Source organism: Rattus norvegicus, chromosome 1 (assembly GCF_021556685.1).
Source record: "Rattus norvegicus strain SHRSP/BbbUtx chromosome 1, alternate assembly SHRSP_T2T, whole genome shotgun sequence".
Taxonomy (NCBI): domain Eukaryota; kingdom Metazoa; phylum Chordata; class Mammalia; order Rodentia; family Muridae; genus Rattus; species Rattus norvegicus.
In genome coordinates, this window is record NC_141534.1 from 173788197 (window position 1) to 173802432 (window position 14236).

Here is a 14236-nt window from a genome sequence, read left to right on the forward strand (position 1 = left end):
CTAATCAACTCACAGAAAGATATGATTATCTGGACTAGATAAAGATAGTCAAAATTCAAGAATGGGCAGGAAAGTTCCACTCCAGGCCCTACCCCTTACTCAGTATGTATTGACACCTGATAGCTTTTGGGAGAATGGGAAATAATTCATTTTTAAAAGGAACTCCCATCAATACATTACCTATGGCCAACACACATGCACACACACTGTGTGCTTTGGGGTATTCAAAAAATAATAATTTTCAAGGATGAAAACATGTGTTGAGCACATAGGGAGAGTTAGAAGAGAGAAATTTGGGTAGACATGATCATATTTTATTGTATGCATGTTGTGGACTTCTCTAGAATATAGAAAGATTAGCCCAAGAGGATTGAACGGGAATGTACTCTCTATACTCTCCCTCCAGGAAGATCCAGTATAAATCATCCCTCCAGGAAGCTCCATTATCGATGGGTTAGAGTTAAGAAAAAAATCCTTGAACCAAAACACAAAACAAAACATGTTGTAGGATATTTGACCACTATTTGCAACCCAAGATTGTCTTAATTACTATCTCTAGTTGTGGTATGGCTTAGCCATTGCGTGCACGTGCACACACACACACACACACACACACACACACACACACACATCTTTAATCACTCTGTCTGGAATACAGACATGCCTTTAGTAAACCCTTTTTTAATTTTTTTTATTTTTTCTCCATCTTTATTAACTTGGGTATTTCTTATTTACATTTCAATTGTTATTCCCTTTCCCAGTTCCCAGGCAAACATCCCCCTAAACCCTTCCCCTCCCATTCTATATGGGTATTCCCCTACCCATCCTCCTCCCATTACCAGCCTCCCCCCAACAATCCCGTTCACTGGGGGTTCAGTCTTGGGAGGACCAAGGGCTTCCCCTTCCATTGGTGTCCTTACCAGGACCTATGAAGTTGGAGCCCAGGGTCAGTCCATGGGTAGTGGCTTGGTCCCTGGAAGCTCTGGTTAGTTGGCATTGTTGTTCATATGGGGTGTCGAGCCCCTTCAAGCTCTTTCAGTCCTTTCTGTGATTCCTTCAATTGGGGTCCCGTTCTCAGTTCAGTGGTTTGCTGCTGGCATTCGCCTATGTATTTGCTGTATTCTGGCTGTGTCTCTCAGGAGACATCTACATCCGGTTCCTGTCAGCCTGCACTTCTTTGTGTCATCCATCTTATCTAGTTTGGTGACTGTATATGTATGGGCCACATGTGGGGCAGGCCCTGAATGGGTGTTCGTTCAGCCTCTGTTCTACACTTTGCCTCCCTATTCCCTCCCAAGGGTATTCTTGTTCCCCTTCAAAAGAAGGAATGAAGCATTCGCTTTTTGGTCATCCTTCTTGAGCTTTATGTGTTCTGTGCATCTAGGGTAATACAAGCATTTGGGCTAATAGCCACTTATCAATGAGTGCATACCATGTGTGTTTTTCTGTGATTGAGTTACTCACTCAGGATGATATTTTCTAGTTTCATCCTTTTGCCTATGAATTTCATAAAGTCATTGTTTTTGATAGCTGAGTAATATTCCATTGTGTAGATGTACCACATTTTCTGTATCCATTCCTCTGTTGAAGGGCATCTGGGTTCTCTCCAGTTTCTGGCTACTATATATAAGGCTGCTATGAACATAGTGGAGCATGTGTCTTTGTTGTATGTTGGAGGATGTTTTAAGTATATGCCCAAGAGAGGTACAGCTGGGTCCTCAGGTAGTGGAATTCCCATTTTCTGAGGAACTTCCAGACTGATATCCAGAATGGTTGTACCAGTCTGCAATCCCACCAACAATGGAGGAGTGTTCCTCTTTCTCCACATCCTTGTCAGCATTTGCTGTGCCCTGAGTTTTTGATCTTAGCCATTCTCACTGGTGTGAGGTGAAATCTCAGGGTTGTTTTGATTTGCATTTCCCTTATGACTAAAGATGTTGAACATTTCCTTAGGTGTTTCTCAGCCATTCGGCATTCCTCAGTTGTGAATTCCTTGTTTAGCTCTGAAACCCATTTTTGATGGGTTATTTGTTTCCCTGCGGTCTACCTTCTTGAGTTCTTTGTATATTTTGGATATAAGCCCACTATCAGTTGTAGGGTTAGTAAAGATCTTTTCCCATTCTGTTGGTTGCTGTTTTGTCCTAACAACAGTGTCCTTTGCCTTACAGAAGCTTTGCACTTTTATAAGATCCCATTTGTTGATTCTTGATCTTAGAGGATAAGCCATTGGTGTTTTGTTCAGGAAATTTTTCTAGTACCCATGTGTTCGAGATGCTTCCCCACTTTTTCCTCTGTTAGTTTGAGTGCATCTGTTTGATATGGAGGTCCTCGATTCACTTGGACTTAAGCTTTGTACAGGGTGATAAGCATGGATCGATCTGCATTCTTCTACATGCTGACCTCCAGTTGAACCAGCACCATTTGCTGAAAATGCTATCTTTTTCCCATTGGATGGTTTTGGCTCCTTTCTCAAAAATCAAATGACCAAAGGTGTGTGGATTCATTTCTGGGTTTCAAATTCTATTCCACTGGTCTATCTGTCTGTCTCTGTACCAATACCATGCAGCTTTTATCTCTATTGCTCTGTAATACTGCTTGAGTTCAGGGACAGTTATTCCCCCAGAAATCCTTTTATTGCTGAGGATAGTTTTCGCTATCCTGGGTTTTTTGTTATTCCAGATGAATTTGGAAATTGTTCTGTCTAACTCTCAGAAGAATTGAAATGGTATTTTGATGGGGATTGCATTGAATCTGTAGATCACTTTTGGTAAAATGGCCATTTTTACTATATTAATCCTGCCAATCCATGAGCATGGGAGATCTGCCATCTTCTGAGATCTTCTTCAATTTCTTCCTTCAGAAGCTTGAAGTTCTTATTGTACAGATCTTTTACTTGCTTGGTTAAAGTCACTCCGAGGTACTTTATATTATTTGGGACTATTATGAAGGGTGTCGTTTCCCTAATTTCTTTCTCGGCTTGTTTCTCTTGTGTAGAGGAAGGCTACTGATTTATTTGAGTTAAGTTTATACCCAGCCACTTTGCTGAAGTTGTTTATCAGGCTTAGTAGTTCTCTGGTGTAACTTTTGGGATCACTTAAACATACAATCGTATCGTCTGCAAATAGTGATATTTTGACTTCTTCTTTTCCAATCTATATCCCTTTGATTTCCTTTTGTTGTCTGATTGCTCTGGCTAAGATTTCAAGAACTATATTGAGTAAGTAGGGAGAGAGTGGGCAGCCTTGTCTAGTCCCTGATTTTAGTGGGATTGCTTCAAGTTTCTCTCCATTTAGTTTAATGTTAGCAACTGGTTTGCTGTATATGACTTTTACTATGTTTAGGTATGGGCCTTGAATTACTGTTCTTTCCAGGACTTTTATCATGAATGAGGTGCTGAATTTTGTCAAATGATTTCTCAGCATCTAATGAAATGATCATGTGGTTTTGTTCTTTCAGTTTGTTTATATAATGGATCACGTTGATGGTTTTCTGTATATTAAACCATCCCTGAATCCCTGGAATGAAGTCTACTTGATAATGATGGATGATTGTGTTGATGTGCTCTTGGATTCGGTTCGCCAGAATTTTATTGAGTATCTTTGCATCGATGTTCAAAAGGGAAATTGGTGTGAAGTTCTCTTTCTTTGTTGGGTCTTTGTGTAGTTTGGATATAAGAGTAATTGTGGCTTCATAGAAGGAATTGGTTGCGCTCCCTCAGTTTCAATTTTGTGGAATAGTTTGGATAATATTGTTATGAGGTCTTCTATGAAGGTCTGATAGAATTCTGCACTGAACCCATCTGGACCTGGGCTCTTTTTGGTTGGGAGACTTTTAATGACTGCTTCTATTTCCTTAGGAGTTATGGGGTTGTTTAAATGGTTTATCTGTGCCTGATTTAACTCCGGTACCTGGTATCTGTCTAGGAAATTGTCCATTTCCTGCAGATTTTCAAGTTTTGTTGAATATAGGCTTTTGTAGTAGGATCTGATGATTTTTTGAATTTCCTCTGATTCTGTAGTTATGTCTCCCTTTTCATTTCTGATTTTGTTAATTTTGACATACTTTCTGTGTCCTCTCCTTAGTCTGGCTAAGGGATTATCTATCTTGTTGATATTCTCAAAGAACCAACTTTTGGTTCTGTTGATTCTTTCTATGGTCCCTTTTGTTTCTACTTGGTTGATTTCAGCTCTGAGTTTGATTATTTCCTGCCTTCTACTCTTCCTGGTTGTATTTCTTTCTTTTGTTCTAGAGCTTTTAGGTGTGCTTGAAGCTGCTGATATATGCTCTCTCCTGTTTCCTTCTGCAGGCACTCAGAGCTATGAGTTTTCGTCTTAGCACAGCTTTCATTGTGTTCAATAAGTTTGAGTATGTTGTACCTTCATTTTCATTAAATTCTAAGAAGTCTTTAATTTCTCTCTTTAGTTCTTCCTTGACCATGCTATCATTGAGTAGAGCATTGTTCAATTTCCATGTATATGTGGGCGTTCTTCCCTTATAGTTGTTGAAGACCAGCTTTAGCCCGTGGTGGTCTGATAGGATGCATGGGATTATTTCTATCTTTCTGTATCTGTTGAGGCCTGTTTTATGACTGATTATATGGTCAATGTTGGAGAAAGTTCCATGAGGTGGTGAGAAGAAGGTATACCCTTTTGTTTTAGGATAGAATGTTCTATAAATATCTGTTAAATCCATTTGGTTCATGACTTCTCTTAGTCTGTCTATGTCTCTGTTTAATTTCTCTTTCCATGATCTGTTCATTGATGAGAGTGGGGTGTTGAAATCTCCTACTATTATTTTGTGAGGTTTAATGTGTGCTTTGAACTTTTGTAAGGTTTCTTTTATGTACATAGGTGCCCTTCTATTTAGAGCATAGCTGTTTAGGATTGTGAGTTCATCTTGGTGGATTTTTCCTTTGATGAATATGAAGTACCCTTCCTTATGTTTTTCGATGACTTTTGGTTGAAAATCGATTTTATTTGATATTAGAATGGCTACTCTAGCTTGTCTCTTGAGACCATTTGCTTTTAAAGTTGTTTTCCAGCCTTTTAATCTGAGGTAGTGTCTGTCTTTGTCTCTGAGGTGTGTTTTCTGTAGGCAGCAGAATGCTAGGCCCTCATTGTGCATCCAGTTTGTTGATCTGTGTCTTTTTATTGGGGAGTTGAGACCATTGATGTTGAGAGATATTAAGGAATAGTGATTGTTGCTTCCTGTATTGGATTCGTATTTGGATGTGAGATTATGTTTGTGTGCTTTTCTTCTCTTTGTTTTGTTGCAAGATGATTAGTTTCTTTCTTTTTCTAGGGTGTAGCTTGTCTCCTTTATCATTTATTATCCGTTCTAGGGCTGGATTTGTAGAAAGATATTGTGTAAATTTGGTTTTGTCATGGAATATCTTGGTTTCTCCATCTATGTTAATTGAGAGTTTTGCTGGATACAGTAACCTGGGCTGGCATTTGTGTTCTCTTAGAGTCTGTATGGCATCTGTCCAGGATCTTCTGGCTTTCATAGTTTCTGGCGAAAAGTCTGGTGTGATTCTGATACGTCTGCCTTTATTTGTTACTTGACCTTTTTCCCTTACTGCTTTTAATATTCTTTCTTTATTTTGTGCATTTGGTGTTTTCACTATTGTATGATGGGCGGCATTTCTTTTCTGGTCCAATCTATTTGGAGTTCTGTAGGCTTCTTGTATGTTTATGGGCATCTCTTTCTTTAGGTTAGGGAAGTTTTCTTCTATGATTTTGTTGAAGATATTTACTGGTCCTTTGAGCTGGGAGTCTTCACTCACTTCTATACCTATGATCCTTAGGTTTGATCTTCTCATTGAGTCCTGGATGTCCTGAACGTTTTGGGCCAGTAGCTTTTTCCTTTTTACATTATCTTTAACAGTTGTGTCGATGATTTCTATGGAAGCTTCTGCTCCTGAGATTCTCTCTTCTATCTCTTGTATTCTGTTGGTGATGCTTGTATCTGTGGCTCCTTGTCTCTTCCTTTGGTTTTCTATATCCAGGGTTGTCTCCCTTTGTGCTTTCTTTATTGCTTCTATTTCCATTTTTAATTCCTTCACCTGTCTGACTGTGGTTTCCTGGAATTCTTTCAGTGATTTCTGTGATTCCTCTCTATACACTTCTACTTGTTTATTTATGTTTCCCTGTGTTTCTCTAAGGGAGTTCTTTATGTCTTTCTTGTAGTACTCCATCATCATGATCAAATGTGATTTTAAATCTAGATCTTGCTTTTCTGGTGTGTTTGGATATTTAGTGTTTGCTTTGGTGAGCGAATTGGGCTCCTTTGAGGCCATGTAGTCTTGGTTTCTGTTGCTTGGCTTCCTGCGCTTGCCTCTTGCCATCAGGTTGTCTCTGGTGTTACCTCGTTCTGCTATTTCTGACAGTGGCTAGACCATCCTATAGGCCTGTGTGTCAGGCGTGCTGTAAGCCTGTTTTCCTGTTTTCTTTCAGCCAGTTATGGGAACAGAGTATTCTGCTTTTCAGGCATGTAGTCCTTCCTGTCTACTGCTCTTCAGCTGTTCCTGTGGGTGTGTGTCTGGAGTCCACCAGGTAGGTTACTTGGAGCAGAAAAGTTGGTCTTACTTCTGGTCTAATGCCTGAAGTCACTCTTTGAGGATACGTTTCAGTTCTCTGTGAGGGCAGCAACTAGAAGGGCCTGCCCTGCCTTTTCTCGGGTCTCTGAGCACAGGGATCCCAGATGGCAGTAGGCGTTTTCCTCTAGAGTCATAAATGTGGACAGAGTGTAGTCTCTTCTGGCTTCCCAGGCATGTCTGCCCCTCTGAAGGTTTAGCTCTCCCTCCCACAGGATTTGGGTGCAGGGAGCTGTTTGCCCAGGTCCCTTCAGATCCAGGCAGTGTCTGGACCACAGGGGACCTGCAGCTTGAGTGCCCCCATCTTCCTGTTCCCAGAGGCCCTATACAGTTTCCTCTTGGGCCAGGGATGTGGGCAGGGGTGGGCAGTACTGGAGGTTTCTCCTGCCCTCCAGTCTCAGGAGTGGCCACCTGTCTGGGCGATGAGCTCTCTCTGCCCTGGGGTTTGGGAACAGGGAGCTGTGGGCCAGAATCAGTGAGGTTCAGGCTCCAGTTAGAAACAGGAAGTGTCTGGTCCCAGAGGAATTTTGCCCCTGTGTGTTCTGAGTCCACCAGGCAGGTCACTTGGAGCAGAAAAGTTGGTCTTACCTCTGGTCCAGGGCCTGAAAGTGCTCCTCAGGGGCTGCATTTCAGCTCTCCATGAGGGCAGCAACCCGAAGGGCCTGCCCCAACTTTTTCAGGTCCCTGTGCACAGGGGTCCCAGATGGAGCTAGGTATTTTCCTTTAGAGTCAGAAATGTGGGCAGAGTGTAGTCTCTTCTGGCTTATCAGGCATGCTTCCCCCTCTGAAGTTTAGCTCTTCCTCCCATGGGATTTGGGTGCAGGGAGCTGTTTGACCGGGTCCCTTCAGATCCAGGCTGTGTCTGGACCACCTTTAGTAAACACTTTTATTCCCAAACCATGAAGGTAAAGCTAGCTGGTAACATGAAGCACCCCAGTTTGAAAGTGATATCTAATTGGGTGAGAAAATGATGAAACAGAGAAAGATCTGACAGAATAGGATATGCCCAACTCTCACAATAAGAGAAAGGAAATGGAAGTTATTTAATATAGCAGTGCAAAGAGAGAGGGAGATAGGAAGGAGAAAGTTTTACCAGGAAACTTTTACAGAGACAGGTTGAAGAGAGAACAAGCTAGACACAGGTAAATACAGAAGGAGACAGAGAATGATAAGGAGCCATGAGATTATAACATTGCCAAAGTTAGTATAAGGCCAAGCAGAGCAATTCAGGAGAAGCTGAAAGAAGTCAGACTAAATCAGTCAGCCTGGAGAGCAGTTCAAATCAGAAGAGCTGAGTTGAACCAACCAGAGTACAAAGCAGATAAAGGGGTGAGGGTATTCAACAGCAAATCTCTAAGATTGTATGGAGGCTAGAAGCTTCTAGAACTAGGTCTGAGTTAGCAGACTGAGGCTGTAAGTCTCAAAGATGTCAACTACATTGGGATAATAAAGGTTACTTTTACAAAAACCCTTTTTAAAAAATTAATGATCATTGATAGTTTATTTTAAATCCATAAGCTGGATGAGATAACTTCTCTGAGCTCAACGCCTACCCAACAACCTGAGTTTTTGTGGATACCTCCATGATGAGTTTAAATGAAGTATAAATATTCAAACTCATCTTCTAAAAATAGGCACTTCTCAACAGCAATAATACATCCTAACACATAAGAAGAGATAAGTATTTTCCTTATCTGATCAATTCCTTTTATTTCCACAATGGAATCAGAACCATACAAACTTTTTTTTTCCATACAAACTTTTACATAGGGGAATGACAGTTCTGTTTCCTCAACTCTCACTTACGGAGCTCTTTGAAGTGGATGTGACCAAGAAAATACACAAGACTCTTGACTTCTTAAAGGCATCTTTCTTCACACACACACACACACACACACACACACACACACACACACACACACATCTTCAGCCGATTCACAAGCTCACAAGAACTATTAAATTTTCCTATCATTGCCTCATGTTCATAGTTTCTCTCATAGCTCACAAGTAAGAGGGAGAAAGAAATTTGCTAGGAAAAATACAGAGAACTTGATAGGGGAAGATCAGTCTGGGACTTAGGAGAGAGGAATTGTGATAGGTGTGGAGCAGTGTTCCCTGAGGCTTATTTCCCAGTTTCAAGCACCTCATGGTCTAGCTTTTAGGGGCACAACTTAAGGTTTCTTGCCACAGATGACTGTTTCTGTAAAGGTACAGGACGTTGAAGTCCATGGGATTTCAAGATGCTTTGGATTCCTTTCTATAAACTCTATCCCTTTCTGTTTCCATAAAATTCATCTCTTCTGGACTGGCCTGTCTATATTTATTTAGATAAAGATACAGAGAACACATGATTCAAACCAACAGATTTTTCAGAACTTGTACTCATTGATATTTTTATTGAAACCCTAATTTGTGGCAGGTGCTGGGCTAGACATTGGAAATTTATTAGTGAACCCAACTCAGAAAAGTCTGTTTCACTATTTATTTGTAGAATGACATCTTTCCAGTATAACAGCCATAGCAAATTTCATGAGAGCAACTGTGACTACTTGTAAGCAATCCTTGAAATCAGTCACATAGACAGACCCATGACTCCAGCTGCATATGTAGCAGAAGATGGCCTTGTTGGGCATTAATGGGAGGAGAAGCCCTTGGTCCTGCCAAGGCTGGACCCCCCCCCCAGTGTAAGGGAATGCAGGGTGGGTAGGTGGGAAGAGATGGGTGGTTGGGTGGGGGAACATCCTCATAGATGAAGGGGGTTGGGAGAGGCAATAGGGGGTTTATGGATGGGAAACCTGAAAAGGGGATAATATTTGAAATGTAAATAAAAAATATACAATAATAATTAAAAAGACCAGGCATGTTGCCATTCCTGATAGAAGCAGGTAGAGAGAGTCATTAGGTTAGAATGGAGATGCCAGGCACTCTTGCCTATACTGCCCTCTCAGTTGTGTGTAACTCTGCTAAACTGCATGTGGTTTCAACAGTCTTGTGAGGTGATAAGAGCACACAAGATATGAAAGGTAAATAGAAATATGGTGGTCGGGAGCCCTTCTATGCAACTACAAAGAATTAATACATGCTTGGTCAGAAGTTTCACTGATGTAATTGTTTGGAGACCACCCACACTGCCCAACATAACACTTCACTAATGTCTTTAAATAAGCACAGAAAAACTCATGTTACACTTTCATGGAATTTTTTATTTTGAGCTGTTCTTGGGCATCATCCAAGGCATACACTTCTTCTGCTAAACTATTCCATTTCTTCACTTGCTGTTGTGTCTATGTTCCACCAGAAAGCTGTGTTGAATAGATTGTGGGTTGTACTAGTCAGTCTGGAATTCACAGGTAGTTAAGATTTTAGTTCATCTGAGTTGGCTTCCTAGGTCCTGTGTCACAGAGTTTTGACTATTTTAGCTTCTGATCATCTAAATTCTTCTGCTTCTATAGCTCTGTGTGGATCTTAGAGGAAGTAAGCCTGGTTCTGGGGAGCAGAAGGCCTTTACAGAGGCTAAATATACTCCAAATTCACTTTCTTTACCTCTGCTGTCCAGAGCTTTGCTGGAAGGTCACAGAAAATGACAAGGACTCACCCATCTAAATATAGTCTGTAGGACAATGGAATGAAAAAAGGACAGATAATTTCAGTCTCTCTTTTTACAATAAGATGTTGTGGAGGGATATGCTCAAGGTACAATGTATGTATAAAAATGTCTTTATTTAACAGTGTATTGTATAAAATGGATCTACTGTGTGATAATTTTAAAGATAAAAACTATTTTAAAGAGAATGATCAGACTACCAAAAATTTGAGAGGATAGTATATAAAGTTCCCATTTTCCCTGTAAGACCTATTTCCTATTCTGTCATTTTATATTGTTAAGCTTATCTGATATCATTAAATATGTTGGTCACATTATTTACTGAAGATCATGCACACATGATTGGATTCTTCACTTAGTTTGCTTGCTTGACTTCCATTCTCTATTTATCATTATCCTAACTAAGGATCCCTTTCAGGTCATCAGAGTCCATTAAATTATTGTGTCTATGTAGGTTCTCCATGACTGTGATATTCGCTGAATTTTCTCATTTTTTCAAATAAGCTTGACAGTGTTGAGGATGTCTGCCCAGGTGTTTTTGTAGGCTCTCCCTTTATTGAAATGTTTCTGATATCTTTCTCATTGTTAGACTGAGGTTATAAATTTGGTGATAAAAGTTACAGGGACAGGGATAGAGTGCCAGTTTCAAAACACTGTGTCAAAGGTTCTATCAACAAGGCTATTTATAATTGCCTTAACAGTGAAACACATTATATTCTAGTCATATGTCAGAGTTAGGGTAGATATTAAAATAATAGTTCGACCAGTAGCTTTTAAAAAATGAATGAATATTTAAAAGAATTAAGTCAGAGGAAGTCCAACATAATACTTCTCAGTTATACTGCAAAGCCAAACTGGAGAGACATGCTCTAGACAATAGAGGCACTTGTGAAGGATTCTAAGTCTCGTTGTGATTGAATTTGATCACCACTGAATTCCATATTTACTCTAAATATTACGATTTTTGAGACATTTATTCAAATTCTCTTTTTTGAGCTGTAGAAGAGGACATCATGAATCAGCTTTGTTCCCTTTCACATACTGACTTGCTCTCGGCATAAGTGATTCCAATTTTGAAGACTCCTTTGGATACTGATTATTTTAATCACTATTCTTTCCAAGGCTTTTATGGCCCAAACGTTCATTTTTTCTAATGTTTTTGATGTGAGAATCATGCATACAAATCATATTAAGATGTCATTTTAGGATAGGATGCTTTAAACACCCAAGATTTTAATGTAATCATCTTTGTCCCTCCCTACTTCCTTCTCTCCATCCCCATTCCCCTTTTCTCCTTCCCTTCCCCTGTGCATGCAATGTAAATACTCTACCACTGAGCCATATTCCAAGAACTCTTTAAAAAGAAAAACAACCACAAGGTCTCAATGATTTTCCCAAGCAGACCATACTTGACATACCCTGGCCTGGACCTCTCAGATAGATGGTGAATTAAGTTTTCAATCACTGTAATGAAACACTGTAACCAAAAGCAATTTTGGTAGGAAAGGATTTTTTGGCTAAAATATTCTTAATCACAGACCATTAAAAAAAGCCAACACAGGAACTCAAACAGGGCAGGAACCAGAAGGCAGGAGTTGTTGCAGAAGTCATGGAGGGGTGGGTATTGCTTACTGGTTTGCCCCCCATGGTTTGTTCAGTCCGCTTCCTTATAAAACCGAGGACCACCAGTCATGGGGCACCCCCACTCACAATAGGATGGGTCATTGCATATTTACTAATTAAGAGAAAACTCTATAGGTTTGTCTACAGCCAGGCCTTACTCACTCAAGGTTCCTATCCCTCAGATGACCATATCTCCTGCCAAGTTGACATAAAACTAGCCAGTGGATAAGGAATTGAGGCCTATGTCAGCAAATTTGGCTGTGCTAATGCCTAAAGCAGGTCCATAGCAGATTAATTAACTAGGCACTCATTGAAATGGTATCTCCGACTTTTCATAATAAAAAGAAAGCACAACCCAATTTTCTACCCTTTTCCTTTTTGTTTGTGTTCTATCTTAGAGTGGTTACCATTTCTACAGTATGTTTTTGTTTTGTTTTGTAATGTTTCTTGAAATAATTTACTTAATAATTCCCTCACAAAAATCCTGCTCTGTTTCAACGATGTTATCATAGTGATAAAACCCAGACCCACGGGTCACTGCTTCTGAAAGAAGGCTATTCTTGCTGCTAGTCTTTTGAAGGCACTTTTGACATCCTTGTTCCTCAGACTATAAATTATGGGGTTTAACATTGGAGTCACAACTGTATAGAACACAGACATTATCTTATCCCGCTTCCTTGTTGTTTTGGTGTTTGGCTGCATATAGTTAAATATTCCAGACCCATAGAAGAGGACAACAACAATGAGATGAGATCCACAGGTTGAAAAAGCCTTGAGTCTCCCCTCTCCAGACTGCATCTGGATCACAGTGGAGATGATGTTCCAGTAGGAGATGAGGATGAGGGAGACAGGTGCTAGGAGAATTACAATGCCCATTGCAAAGATGGCCATTTCTGTGCTGTAAGTATCTGCTGAAGCCACTTTCAGGAGAGCAGGAAGTTCACAAAAGTAATGACTGACTGTGTTCTGCCCTTGATAGGGAAGATGGAAGGCAACAGTAATATCTATCAGGGATACTAGGAGCCCACTGGCCCAGGACCCTAGGGCCAACTGCAGGCATAGTTGTTGGGTCATGACAGTAAAGTAGTGTAGTGGCTTGCACACAGCCACATACCAGTCATAGGACATCACAGCTAGCAGTGCACACTCTGTACACCCAATCTGAAGAGAGACAATTACCTGTGTCACACAGCCCCAAAAGGAAATGGTTTTCCTTTTTACCAGGAAGTGGGACAGCACTTGAGGAACAATGCTACTTGAGAGGCAGAGATCAGCAAAAGAGAGGTTTCTAAGAAAAAAATACATGGGGGTGTGGAGTCGAGAATCCATAAGAATGAGGATAATGATGAGCAGGTTTCCAAGTACAGTCAGCACATAAATGATGAAGAAAAGAACAAACAGGAGAATCTGAGTCTGTGCATCTTGTGAAAGGCCAAGCAACAAAAACTCAACTACAAAGGTCTGGTTTTCTCTTCCCATTGAGATTTTTTGTGCATTTACCTGTTCGTCACAAATAACAAGAATACAGTACGATTGGGTTCATGACCTTCAGTCCTGTAGAAGAGTCTCATGTTAAAACTGCCATTTAATTGGATAGTTCTAGAAGGATTTTTTCTACCTAACATGTTTTAATTAATACACAAGATTGTTTTTGCTCTAATTGTTTGTTTGTAGAGTATAACAACCTCATTCTCTATCCATCAAACCCTTCTTAAAACTACTGCTGTTTTTTAAATAGATAGACTGCAATAGTTTAAAGCATCCTGGGAGTGGCTTTGATGTTAGGAGAACTGGATGCTCTTCCAGAACACCCAGATTCAATTCTCAGTATGGCATCTTATATGGGCCTTTAACTGTAGTTTGAAAGAATATGATACCCTCTGCTGGTCTCTGAAAGCATTAGGGATACACATGGTGCACAGACATAAATGCAGACATAGGCATTGGTAGTTTTGATAGGTTAAAATTCATATACAAAGGAAGGAAAAAACGACTTAAATTGTTAAGATGCCTGATTAGGACTACACATGAAACAATGAAGAAAGTATGAATTGCCCTTGTGCCATATGTGGAAAAGTATCTGTGAAATAACAATATAATTATGACAGTATTGGAGAACTGTTGAGGGAGATGCTAGATAAAAGTTAACTATGATATTTAGCACATATGTAGTTTAAATGAAAACATCCCATCTTGATTGACAGTGCCCCCAAAAGCTAAAAGCCAACTAAAAATAACACTAACACCATGCATGAGAAGCTTTATTTTGAGATGTTGATCAGGATTGTCCAAGAGACTTCAAAAAAACATTGTAGGCTATTGCTATTGCTCTTGGTTTGTCCCCCACCTCCTAAAGATAGAAGATAAATTCCCATTGTAAAAGACACTATGTACTTTGGTCACAGGGCCCAGAA

General features: G+C 40.1%; 1 protein-coding gene across 1 annotated transcript; it reads right to left on the reverse strand.

The window, feature by feature from the left end:
* Positions 1 to 12356: 12356 nt before the first annotated feature.
* On the reverse strand, positions 12357 to 13301 carry Or2d36b (olfactory receptor family 2 subfamily D member 36B). Its single transcript, NM_001000204.1, is given in 1 exon segment — positions 12357 to 13301. A coding segment is annotated over 1 exon segment (945 nt).
* Positions 13302 to 14236: the final 935 nt, after the last annotated feature.